The sequence below is a fragment of the Serinus canaria genome, chromosome 15 (genome assembly GCF_022539315.1).
Source record: "Serinus canaria isolate serCan28SL12 chromosome 15, serCan2020, whole genome shotgun sequence".
NCBI lineage: Eukaryota > Metazoa > Chordata > Aves > Passeriformes > Fringillidae > Serinus > Serinus canaria.
The window spans coordinates 2,669,999-2,682,953 of record NC_066329.1 but is presented as its reverse complement, the minus strand read 5'-3'; the positions used below and the strand labels follow the sequence as shown (position 1 = coordinate 2,682,953).

Sequence of the window (12,955 nt, the reverse complement as noted above, 5' to 3'; positions counted from 1 at the left end):
AGGAGGGGTGCACGGTGGCCTTTCCCTGCTGCCTGGCAGCTGGACAGACTGCCACAGATCCGTGCTGCCACAGATCCGTGCTCCTGCCTGCCCTACTCTGGGTGACACTGAAAGGAGCAGCAGCGATAGAGGATGTGGAACCAGAGGCTCAGCTCATCAGCAGAATGGCTTTGTATGGCTCAGCTGTCTCACCTTATCTCTGAGAGGCAGGAGGAAACACAATCTGCAGTTCACTCCTAGTGGGGTGAAACCAGGTGGATTGTTCTGAGGCAGTGGGAGAAGCAGGGCACACAAGTGGCTCAGGGGATGGCACTGTTACCAGGATACCCCTCCTCTGCATGAGGCTTGGAAATATCCTGCCACAGAGCAAATCCTCTTAACAAACAAACAATTGCAGGGCAGTCCAGCTGTCTCCTGGCTGTGCTTTAGCTCTGGGAGCACTACAATAGAATGGATAATGGGAGCTAATGAGAAACACACCAGTGCTCCACTTGGCTTCCCAGAAGGAGAATGCCTGGCCAGCAGCTCTCTGTAGACTGAGATAATCCTGCCCTGTCTGTGTGTGCCTCCAAAGGGCACATGACAGGGAGTGGATGTAGTTCTGTAGCTGAGATGGTCAGCAAGGGGAGGGGGCAGGAGTTTGCCTGGAAAGAGTGGACTCTTCTGTCAGAGTCTGCATCCTCTGGTCCTAATCCTCTGCAACCCTAGGAGAGAGTGAGCCAGCATGCAAGATTGGGAGATACCAATCTACAGGAGTGTCCCCACCTTTCTTTCATCCATGCTGCAGCATCAAGGGCACCCATAAACTTTACACAGAGATAGATCAGCTCAAGAGCTTGTTTGGCACAACAGAGTGGGAGCTGGGGTTTCTCACAAGGACCACATGCTGTGGGTTTGAGACTTGGAAATCCCATCCCCGTGGGTATTTTAGCACCTCTCAGAGGGATGTGATCTTGTTTCTAAACTGAATGCGGGGTTCATGGTGCTGCCAACTGCATCTAGCTGGGTGCAGCATGACTGAGTTAATTTTACCAAAAATTGCTCCTAACATGAGAAATGGGAAAAAAGGAAAGCAGAGATCTTTCCTCTATTCACTCAAATTCTGTGCTATAAGCACACCTCCTCGTCACCCCAGTGCCCAGGAATGGGAATGTTCCCAGTTCCTTGTCTTTCAGGGAACTGGGGAGAGCTCAGATCAGAGCCAGGAAAGAAGAACAACTGGACAGGGTCAGACCACAAGTCCCCTGGGATCCTCAAGTGGTTAATAGAGGATGTCCAGCAAGGAGAAAAAACCAGGGGGATGTAGGTCAGTGTGTTGCTGGGTACTCTCCTTACCATCAGCCATTTGTAGTTCAGGAATTCCCTGAGATGTGGATCTCTGCATTTAACAGTCTTTTCAAATTTTTCCTAAACCCTTTTTTGAGCCTGAGAAAATTTTAGGTATCCACAGCAACTTATGGCACTGTTCAGCTGTGTGAAGAAATATTTACTTTGTTCTGAATCTGTCACTCACTGTTTTCGTTTGATGCTTTTGTAGCTTAAATATTGAAAGAGGCAGCAGGCAGTCATTCCTCTTTCATTTTCTCTAAGTCACTCTCAGATAAACCCCTGCTGTGCCCCCTCTCATGTTTCTGCTTCCCAAAATGAAGAGTGTTGGACTTGAACAGAACCCATTTCATCCTTAACTAAGTCCATGCTGTAGCCTCTGTAGCTTCTGCTGCAGTGGGACAGCCATGGGGCTGCAGCTGCACCCTGGAGCTACCTGGGAGCACGCTGGGTTTGTCATTTTGCTCTGGCTGCCAGCCCTCACTTGGATTTTTGTGATTGTGCTCAAGCCTTGAGCCAATGGTTTCACTGAACACTCCTGCCTTGCTCTTGCTGTCACTTGGCCCCCGTGACTCAGTTTCCCATTAGTGGGCTGGGGAGGGGATACCCATTGCTCACCTGTTTATGAATCCACCCTGGCAGTCATGGCCAGGGATTTCCATGTTGTCCATCCCTGCAGGGTCTGCAGCCTGTGCAGCAGGGCTGGGAGTTTGGGCTCCCATCTGTGCCTGGGGAAGGCTGTGGCTTCCTCACTGGCACGGCAGAGGGGCTGCCTGGAGTGGGCACTGCCTGATGTGCCCTGGCCCCTCTGTGCAGTGCCAGTGCCAGTGCAGTCCCTGCTGCCCTTTCCCCATGCCCCTCTGTGCAGTGCCAGTGCAGTCCCTGCTGGAGCTGCTGCCCTTCCCTGGCACAGCTGGGCTGTGACCGCAATCCCAACCTCCCTGCCCGTCACGGGGCTGCTCTCATTTGTATGCTGGTCAAGCTGCCTTCCAATGACAATCCTAATTATGTTTGCCTTGTGTATGATGAAGGTTACATTTCTGACTGATTTTGCCAGGCTGGAAGTGTAATTGATTAATTTAGAGTTTAAGAAGGGAAAGAGGATTAAGGCGGAGGTGAGGCTGTGCTGCCAGACCCTGCATTGACTGCTTCACACTTTCACAGCTTCAGCTTTTGTTTGCCTGCAAACCAGCTTGTCTGAGCTCCCAAGTTGTTATTTCTCGTGGCCCTGAGCTTGTTGGCAGATCCCTCAAAGCCAAGCCTCCTGCTGGGAAGGGAGCTGTAGCTCTGGAGACATACATGCAAAGAACTGGTGCAGGCTCCAGATTTAATTCCACTGTGTCTAGGGGCAAATGCACTTGGTTTGGCCATGAGCTGTTCATGTGGGAGCTCCATATCCCAAATACCTGCAAGCTCTTGACTGAAAGAAGCAGCAAACCTGCAGAAGGACCATCTGTCCATGACAGTGCAGTTTTAGGGAAGAATTCCTCTTAATGACAACCAGTAGGGGGATTTCTTCCCTGAAACTGCAGAGCACACGGAGATGGGGAGATACAAGATGAACACAGCACCAGCTGGGCTCTGGTCTTAGGGACTTCCTGCAGCATCAGTGCTGGTGGAAGCAGCTGCATGCAGGCAGTCACTGCTGGGGCTCTGCATTTGATGGAGAAATGGTAGCAACAGCCCATGTAACATTCATTAGGTTTAAACTTCTTGCTTCTTGCAGCTGAGGCTCTCTTTGCAGCCCACGAGGCCCTTGGAAGTGTTCTGGGTCTCAGGCAGTGATGGGTTTTCAAAAGGACAGAGTTCTGCTATGTCATTATGGACACTGCTCTGCTCATCATTGCACAAATTAATCAAGTTCTTGCAGTGCCCATGAAAGCAGATTTGCTGGGCTGTATATTGCCTGCATAGAGAATATTAACAACCTGTTACAGTGAAATTGGCCATCACTGCTGTGAGCACAGGGAAGGTCACCAGGCCTCTCCAGTGACACATGGCATTTCCTTGACTTCTTAGCACAGGGGAATTCTGGGCTTCTGCTGCTTTCACACTCAGTCAGTTTGGAAACTGAGATGCCTGGAGGATTTCTGTTACCTCCATTCTGGGAGCACGCTGCACCCATTTCATTTAGATTCATTTTCTCTTGATTGAATTAAGGTGGGCTGTGAAGACACTGGGAGGTTTGGATTCACAGCCCTGCTCTGAGCTGCTGCATGGCTGTGGTGCCTGGCAGAAAGGCAGGGCAGGCAGCTCTGAAAGCACCACCAGAGATGTTCCTCACTGCTCTGGGAGCAGTGGGGCTGGCCAGACCCTCCTGTCCCAGTCAGGAAGGGAATCCCACACCTGCATTTTGGGGTGTATCTTCCAGCCCTGTGGGGCTTGCAGAGGGAGGTGGTGGCAAGCTCTGGCTCTTCTCACATTCTGCCCCAGGCTCACACTTCCCCTCTCTTTCCTTCCACCTTTTGCACCTCATCTGCCACCTGGACCCATGTGTGCTTTCCAGACACCTTTTGTGTCCTTGCCAGCCCTCTACTTTCCCCTGGCAGACACACAAGACCCTCGGGAAGCCCTCCAGAGGAAGGAGGGGACAGTCACTGGGAGCAGCAGGAGGCCTCTCAAGGAGCAGCACAAGGTCCCCTTTGTGACACCTTGTGCTTTTGATCAGCCTGGAAAGGGGAGCAGCAGAGTTAAACCAGCAGCAGAGCAATGCAGTGAATGGAGCAAATGCTGGCAAGTGTCACTTGCAGGGGCAGCCTGGTGGTCCAAGGGGACCAAGCTTTTCTGCTCAGCCACCTGCCTTTTTTTGGGGCACAGAGGTGGCCCTTGCCTGCAGATGCTTTCACAAGGCTGTTGGGTCACGTAGGGGAAGGCTCTGGGACCTCTCCAGGCATTGCCATACCTTAGACCACTTAAGAAGCTGATCTAAGACAGGAGAAACATTGGAGGAAAGCCTTGCAAGGTCTTAAATGTACCTTGCCATGGGGCTCTGGCACTTTCAGCTTTCAGGAGGCAGAAATGTCTGATCTTATAACACATCCCTCTGGAATCCCCTTTATTTGTGTGTGTGTGTGTGTGTGTGTGTGTGTATGTGTGTGTGTGTCTCATGAAAATATTTCTGAAGAGCTTTTAGAAAACCTGGCTTAGAAGCTCCCCAGTTGAAAGCTATGGGCTGGAGTTCTGGTTTCATAAAAGAATTTTACCCTCTGAAGCCCCTGCAGGAGAGGCTGAAGGCAGCACCTGGTGCTGCTAAGCTTCTTTTGGAGTTTGAAACCACTAAGTGCACAGATTATACTGGCTCTGAACATCTTAGCAAGCAGCTCTAAACCACTGAGAGCAACCACAGGCCCTTGGGGGAGTGTTTGGAGCAGGCACTGGAGGCCAGGCAGTGCAGTCTGAGCTGAGCAGGCACAGAGCATGGAAGTGCTGCTGGCTGGTTCGAGGGGTGCTGCAGGGGGAGCTCAGGGCTCCCCATCACTGGCTCTGGCAGAGGGCAGCAGGTCCAGCCAGCACATGACACATTAGGTGGCTGGACCTGCTGAGCAGGGTGGCCTCCCTGACAAAGACTTTCATGTTCTCCAAAGATCTCAGCACTCCTTAAAATGTGTTTACAGTTCATAGAAAGCCTGGAAAAGCAACCAGCTGTTTTTATTTCTTTTCAGTTTGACTATTTTTTCTCCATTTATATCCAAAGATAAAAAGACATCTCTTGTCTAAAAAAAACTGAAATGTTTTAAGAAGCAGAACTTGGATGAGAATTGAGGCATAAAAGCTTTTTTTGAGCATTTCCTTCTCTGCCCAGCAACCTTTCAGAGGCAGGTTGTCACACACCAGTGACCCAGCATTTAGATTTAGATGCTGATCAGGAGAGGTCTCCAGGCCTGTCAGTGAGAGCCTGGTGAGGAAGGAGCTTCTCTGGCTGTTCTGTGCTTCTCAGCCCTGGACACTGGACTGGAGCTGTCCCCAGGACCTAGCATGAGTCTCTCTCCAGGTTTTGCCCAGGTCACCAGGGCCACCCACTCCAGCCTTTAGAAGGTAAGAGCCACTGAGCCAAACTGACCTGCTGCCCTGTTTGACCATGGATGAATTTGGATTTTACACTGCAGGCATCTGAATTACATTTTGTCTCTCACCTACAACACCCTGAGGGATTCCCCCTGTGGGTTTGACCCAGGTGTTCCCCAGCCCCACTGCATCTGCAGGGCAGTTCCAGGAGCAGACAGACAGGAAAGGGTAGTGCTGCTGGAAAAGAAACAGGCTTTTCCTTGGAGACTTGTCTGTGTCATTAATACCTGGCATCTCTGAGCTGCTCAGCACAAAGGCTCTTTTGGGCTTTGCCAGGCTCAGGTTTGGTTTGGATAACACCCCTGTGTGCCACTTGTGCCCTGTGCACAGAGCTTGCTGCTCAGTGCCACCCTGCACATGCTGTCCCTCGTGCCCTGCCATGGATGGAGCCGTTCCAGGCAGGCTGTCAGAGCCTGTGCTCTTCAGCAGAGCCATTAACTGGGTTAACCTTTGAAGTAAAGTGAATTTCTAATGTCAGAACAGCCGAGGCCAACATACAAACTTCCACCTTCCCATAGTTGTTTTCTGTCACCACAGAAAGCACTCTGGCTTTTCCTTGCTGACCACGGCAGTTCTGTGTGGCTTAGCCCTTGTTTGCCTCAGCGCGTCAGTCCACACGGTTCATTGGGAAGGAATTTCATCCACACCTTAAAGAAATTGAGGAAGATGAAGTTGGGAAGGCTCTGGGGTGCAGGTCCTGCCTCAGCGATTGCAGGCAGCAGTGCTGAAAAGGAAGAAAACCAGGAGGAAGAGTGAGCTGCTTTAGAGGAGCTACCTTGTGACAAATGCCTTAAGAGCAGTGACTAAGTGCTTCCCTCCTTTGCCCATCATCCCACGGGACAATGGAAAGGTGCTGGGTGCCGCTCCTCAGAACTGGCCTGAGCCCAGAGGGACCCCATCAGGGGTCCCTGCCCTGGCTGGCTCTCCCCACACTCCGGGGATCAGGTGCTGTTTGTTTTATTGTCCTGGAGGCCGATGGCCAAGGTGCAGCTTCACAGTGACACAGGACAGGCCTTCCCAGAGAGGATTTCTACCCTCTTTTTAAGGCAGTTTGAGGCAAATACAGGGATGCTCTGAGAACCAGGTATATTCAGGGAGCCTGAGCTTGGTGAGGAGCAGCAGATCCAGGAGGCAGGGGCATGGATGCCACAGCCCTGCCGGGCTATCCAGCTTCCCCCCAGCCCGGGCGGCACTTTGGCCGGACAGGACGGGCTGTGAGGGGGGACAGCAGGGCAGTGGCAGCAGCGACACCCCGAGGGGGGACACTTCGAGGAGGGGACACCCCGTGGAGGGGACACCCCGTGGAAGGGGACACCCCGTGGAGGGGGACACCCCGTGGAGAGGACACCCCGTGGAAGGGGACACCCCGAGGAGGAGACACCCCGTGGAGGGGACACCCCGTGGAAGGGGACACCCCGTGGAGAGGACACCCCGTGGAAGGGGACACCCCGTGGAAGGGGACACCCCGTGGGACGGCGCTGCTGGCAGCGCATTCCCCGTGGCAGAGCCCCCTCGGGCAGCGGCAGCCCCGGCCCGGCTCCCCGGCAGCGCCTCCCGTCTGTGCCATCTAGTGCCCAGCGCCAGAACTGGGACTGACCCAGCCTCTCACCCACAGGGGACCGGCCCGGCCGCTCTGGAGAACAGGCTCTCCTGTCCCTGGGCCAGGGCTGTGCCGGCAGGAGCCCGGAGATGCCGCAGAGCCCGCCCGGAAAGCCGCCCTTAGCTGCAGGTAGGAGCGGGCGCGCAGCGGGGCCGGGGCGGACGGAGGGAGCGGCTCTGCTGGGGCTGCAGGTGAGCTGAGCTGGGCGAGACCTCCCGCTCCTCCTGAGCTCCAGCTGGGCACAGCAAGGCTTGGAACTCCTGGGAATCCTCCCTCTGCTTTTCAGGCTTTGTGTTCCTGTGGCGTGCTCCAAGGCTGCGCACGTGTTTTAAGGGATGAAAATAATGACCTCTGGCTGGAATCCTCCTGTTTGCATAGATTTCAATGCTATTCCAAGGGAACTGCAGTTAGCTGTGCTTGAGTGAACACCCTAGACTGAAAACACTTTCTTTTTTAGTGTGTTGGGCATAATCTTTGTTATGTCATTTCTTAGGTAAGTTCCTTTTACTAAGTTATTATTTTTTTCAAAAGTTTCCATGGCTGTAGCTTGATTTGCCAGCTTTGATTCTTAGCTCTGCCTCTGTCCTCTTTATCCTTTCAAAGGAATACTTTTCCTCTTTACAGACCCAGTTTCATTTATAAGCTTTAAGTAAGAGCCAATTATTCAGGAACTAAATTCTTGCTTCCTTCCTTCCCTTCTTGCTGCATTTTTTCCCCCAAATCTTTGTAAGAGATTTAATGGTGTTGTAAGGAGCTTCTAACTCAAACCCATCAATATATATCTATCCTTCATACTGGTTTATCACAGCCTGGCACTACATATTTCTCTATATTGAATTTCATCAGCTGTTATTTGCCCTGTTTCACAAATGTTTTCAAGTTTTGAAGTTTTCCATAACTTTTGCTAGCTCCATATGTTATCTTTACTATTTCATTACTGGGTCACAAGTAAATATATTGAACATGCTGCCTCTGGCATCCATAGGACACCCCAGTCAGCTTTTCCAACTTGAAGTTTTGATCATTCCTTCTTCTTTTGAAACTTGTATTGGATTAAAAATGATCACCTGACAGCTGCTTCCCAGGATATCCTGTTAGTGACTTTAGGGAGTTAGTAGTTAAACTGCTCAAGGAGCAGATGAACATATCCTTGTTCTTGGGATCACATCCAGTATCTGTGAGCTCTGCTCCTCTTCCCTTGTGAACCTGTCTGTGGGTTTGCCTCTCCAGGATAAATTGCACAGGCACATCCTGCTGCTTCTGAAATATAACATTTCCTACTGATTTTATTTTCCCTTGGTACCTAAGTAAGGCTGATTGCTTAGGAAGCCTTGGGAGCCTTTTCAGAAATGAAAAGGTAGCAGTGGCCTTAGCACCTGGTAGGTGACTGGCTGTAGTGAAAGCCTGGTGGTTTTGGAGCTGGCATGCTTAGAGCTCTCCTGGGTCTGCTATTGATCTTGGCATGTTCCTGCTTTTGAAGGGACTGATCTTTGAAACCAGGCTCCAGGGAATCATTTAAGGATGTGTTTGCATCCTGTTAAGCATTGGAACTGTGAAGATTTCTGTGGGAAGGAAACTCATCTTGAAAGAGACACAGTCTTTATCAGCCTTCCCTAATTAGCACTCTGTCTTCCTGGAGGTGATACTCTCCACAGCATCCCCTGGGCAGCAGGGAGCCTGTGCTGGGGTTAAGTCCCCACTTGCCCCAGGCTTGTCTGGTCCTGTGCCCTGAGAGCTCTGTTTCTGAGCTGCCTGAGCTGGGGGCAGGTGCTTGCTGTGCTGTTTGCACACCTCTGGTGCCCTTCTGCCAAGGCACAGCTGGTTCTCCAGTGGGCTCCCAGCTCCTCACGGGTCTGTCAGCTCTTTTGTTGCTGTCTCTCAGTTCTTTGGCACTCAGTTTCTAGGGCTTTACACCTTCCCCTGTGTAATCCACTCCCAGGTCTCTTGTGTGCCACAGCCAGGCTTTAAAGTGTTTGGGAGCCAGCAAGAGTCCATTCTGGGGTTTGTTCCCAGAGCTGCTTAATTAACAGGGAAGCCCAAAATCTCTGTTTTGCATGAAAGTAAGTGGAGGATTGGACAGGCAGTGTCCAGATTTATTGCATTCATTTAGCACCAGAAATAGGAGAAAATCCCCTTTCACTCCCCACACCTCAGTGCTGTAACCCCAAGGCCACATGTATCCCTTCCCCCAGCCCCTGCAGCAGAGTCAGGGTGGGTGCCCAGCTGGAACTGGGGAGGTTTGGTGGAGGGGGATCCCCTCCCCTGTGCTGAGGAGGTGTTTGGCCTCACCTGCATCATCTTCTCTCATCTTTGGCCTCCCCTGGCATGGCAGGGCTGTGCCTGGGCAGGGCTGAGCTGAGCCCAGCCCAGGAAGGGGCTGTGTGACAGCTGTATCCCCAAACGTCCATCCCAGCTTTAATTACTCTGACACTGTTTCCTGGGTGTAATTAGCAGCTGAGAAAATCTGAGTGTGATTTTAATAAGCTGAGAGTAAGGCAATTTGTCTTTTCTGTATGAGATGCTTTGCAAATAAAAGCTGTAATTAAAAAGCACATGCACAGGGCAAACAGCAACTGTGCTGTGGGTGTGTGGCTGCTCTGTGTGCAGCGAGCCTGGCACATGGCCTGCCCTGGCACAGGGGTCCCCCTTTGGGACAGTCTTCATCAGGGGGTTCCTGAGATAGTGTAAAAGCTGCAGCCTGTAAAAACTGCAGGATTTGGCTCAGTTGTGGCTTTTACAAAAGGCTCTTCCCTGTTTTCACAGATGCCCTTTGATATACTGTTGGTTTTTGATAAGAATAAGTCCCCTGGGTGTCATCCTCCCCGTTGCTTTTCATTCCTGTCACTATTGTGTTTCTGTGTTCTCACCCAGGGGCCCAAATTAGCTCGAGGCTGGTGGGATCTCTGTGGCAGAGGCCAGCAAGGCAGCCAGGGTGCCATGGGGGGAGTCAGGAAGCCTTGTCAAGAGCAGCCAGCTTTTCTGGTGGCCTCAGATCTGAACAGTCAGGCCAGGCCCTGGACAGTGCCTCTTTCCTGTTCCTTCCTGCTCCTTCCTGCTCTCTTTTAAAAAGTCCATATTTATAAAAGGATAATCTTTTTTATCTAGTCTTCTGTCTGTGGACAATTCTGTCCTGCCCTGCTGGAGTTCAAGGTTCATTTCTGTGGGAGCTCTCACAACGAAGCAACCCTGTTAAACCCCAGGGTTTGGTTCCCACAAACTCCTGTGACACATCAGGCTGACCTCACTGCAAAGTGTTCCACTTTCTCAGTGCTATGGGGCATCTGAGGGGACAGGGTGGAGACAGAGGCACAGCAGCTGGCAGAAAATGGTTATACCCACAGCATCAGAGGGCAGGGGAGAGTGGGAACATTGCTCCAGCCTGTGGGACGCCCTTTTGCCTCTATCTGCAGGGGAAGGTGAGAGCCTTTCCCATGGAAGGCCACTCTACCCCCAGCAAAAGTCCATTTGTGCCTGGTGGCACTGATTGCTGTGGCTCTGAAAGTTTAGGAGGTGTCTGTGTTTGTAGTACCCGTGCTCTCAACCTGTGGGAGACACCCTGGTCTTTGGGAGTGCGCTGCCTGTGGCATCCCATGCATTGCCATTTCTGCCTGGGAAGGGCCGGGGGTCAAGGGGCTCAGGTGCATAGAGGGGGGTTGAAGCAGCTTTGTGCTGTGCCATGCAGGTGGGACTGGCCCACTCTGCCAGCTGATTGCAGCCCTGGCACGTTGGGCAAACAAACCAAGCCCTCCCCAGAGATCAGGGGGAATCCTGGCAAAGCATCTGTGGGTCCCACTGGCAGTGGAAGTGGGAGCAGCTGTGGTAAAGTACCAGCCCCATGGCAGCCTAGAGGGGCTGAGCAGCCCCTGTGTGTGGGAGAGGGGGAGAGCTGCTGGGGCTGAGCCCCTGTGCAGGGCTGTGTGTCCAGCCCCTGTGCCTGGCTGTGTGTCCAGCCCCTGTGCAGGGCTGTGTGTCCAGCCCCTGTGCCTGGCTGTGTGTCCAGCCCCTGTACAGGGCTGTGTGTCCAGCCCCTGTGCAGGGCTGTGTGTCCAGCCCCTGCAGCCCATGTTCTCCTCCCAAAGCCAAGTGTGTGTTCCCAGAGCTGTGCAGGTATAGGCTCTGCCTCCAGCCCAGCTGGCCCCCTCACACTTTCCAGCCTGGGTTCCAAGTGCTTGGAGGCAGAGGTTTGTATTCTGGTCTCTCATAAGCAAATGGCCATTTCTGGTGCCCTTGCAGCACTTAAACAAACAAGCTCTGAAAGAGGCTGGGACAGGCAGGAGATGAAGCAGGCAGGGACTCTTTTCTCTGATCTGTACTTGAGGGGTGAGTCCTGTTCTCCTGGCAGCACGAGGCATCTCTCAGGACAGGAGACTGGTTGGTGTTTGAGCACCTGTCCTTTCCTCTGTCCTATGTTATGCTCTGCCCAGGGAAGGAGGTGCTGCAAGCACCAAGCCTGCCAGATTTCTTCTTTCAGGTGCAGAGGGCAGTCAAGACAGGCTCCTGTCTCTGGAGTCTCCTTCTGTAGAAACTTTGTGATGCCCTTCTGGACAGCACAGAGTCTCCCAGTGGTTTCAGCATACAGCCTTGGGCTGGTGGAAGCTGAACATGCTCAGTGCTTTGCTGTGGTGGCTGTGAGAGGAGCCTGTCCCACAGGTGGGCTGTGGCTCGTGGTCTGCACCAAGACTGACCTGTGCATTTCTGTCCTAAGGTCTGATGGGTTGCAATTGGCCACACAGACGTGAACTGTATTGCCCAAGCCTTAGCTGGGCTAAATGTGAGCCTGAAGCACTAGGGCAGTATTGGCTCTGCAGTGACTTCTTTAGAAAGAAAAATTCATTTATTTCCTGTTGGTCTGAGGAGCAAACCCAGAGAGAATGAAGTGCTGACAACCACTGGAATAAAATAGTTGTATGTCCAGATTTTTATGTAGGGCATGAGCTGTCTTGCTTGGTGTACACCTTTCCTGTCTAGGGCTATATGAGCTATTTGTATGTCTGCTGAGCACCCTCCTCACCTGCCCACAGCAGGGAAAGGGGTCCCAGTGTAAAGGTCCATGGAACTCTTGTTTCTGGGTGATCATCCCCAAGGTAGGTTTGCCCTCTGAAGCCTGGCACTAGTGTAGCCAGAATGTGCATAGTCCCTGTCCACTCAGTGCAAATCAGAGCTCTATCCACAGCCTTCCCAGGGACTCAGTGGGGTTTCTTCCTTCACAGCACCTAACAGCCATCAGTGGCTCTTGGCTGGGTTGATTCCCACCCCTCTGTGAGCCCAGTGGCCCAGAAGGCACCCCCAGGGCTGGGGAAGCAGGGTGACAAGTGGGGAGGACAGATTTGGGGGTGGCTGCACTGCTGCTGTGCCTGTCCCTCTCTGAGAGGCTCCACCCTGACCCTGCCAGGGGTCCCATTGAAATCCTGCCACACTGAGGTAACCCAGCATCAAATTCTGCCTTACCAGACGTGCTGAATTTGATGCTGGGAGGTTTCATTTGTTGCTCCAAGAGCAGTAGAGCTGATCCTTCAGCAGAAACTGCTGAGAAAGGAACAGGAAGTTGTGGGGCTTCCTGAGAAGCACAGATCTCACAAGGCAAAGTTTGGGTGGACTGTACACTCAGATCTCTGTGGGTCATTGTTCATTCATGTCCAGGAATAACTTCTGAGCCTCACATCTCCAAGTCCTATTAATTCTTAAGCAGAATGGAAAGTGGACCTTGGCTCTTGCTGGGAAAGTCTGTGTTCTTCTGCTTTTAGAGCCCTCTTGCTTAGGTTAGACTTTAACAGTGATTAGTTACCCAACAACTTTCTGTAATAATCTGCACATTTTCCATTAAGTGGCAAACACTTTGTACTTCCCCCCAGTACCACTGTGGCAATCTAATCTGCTGTCATTTTTCCTAAGGAGATGGAGGGTGCTACCTTCACATTTTATTAATTTCCTGTTTCCAGTGGAGGAGAGACCAAAGCCATGAGG

The 12,955-nt window shown here is 52.1% G+C and overlaps 1 protein-coding gene across 3 annotated transcripts in view; it reads left to right on the top strand.

The window, feature by feature from the left end:
* The first annotated feature begins 6,966 nt into the window (after nt 1-6,966).
* GGT1 (gamma-glutamyltransferase 1) overlaps nt 6,967-12,955 on the top strand; it is a 30,806-nt gene continuing 24,817 nt past the window's right edge. Inside the window, exons 1-2 of one of the 3 annotated variants that reach the window (XM_030233379.2) lie at nt 6,998-7,120; nt 7,278-7,484. In XM_030233379.2, the coding sequence (XP_030089239.2) occupies nt 7,471-7,484 (14 nt within the window). In that variant the 5' untranslated portion in view covers nt 6,998-7,120; nt 7,278-7,470. Of the gene's footprint in view, nt 7,183-7,277; nt 7,485-12,955 lie in introns of all 3 variants that reach the window. The other 2 variants (XM_018916430.3, XM_018916431.3) reach the window with 2 other exon arrangements.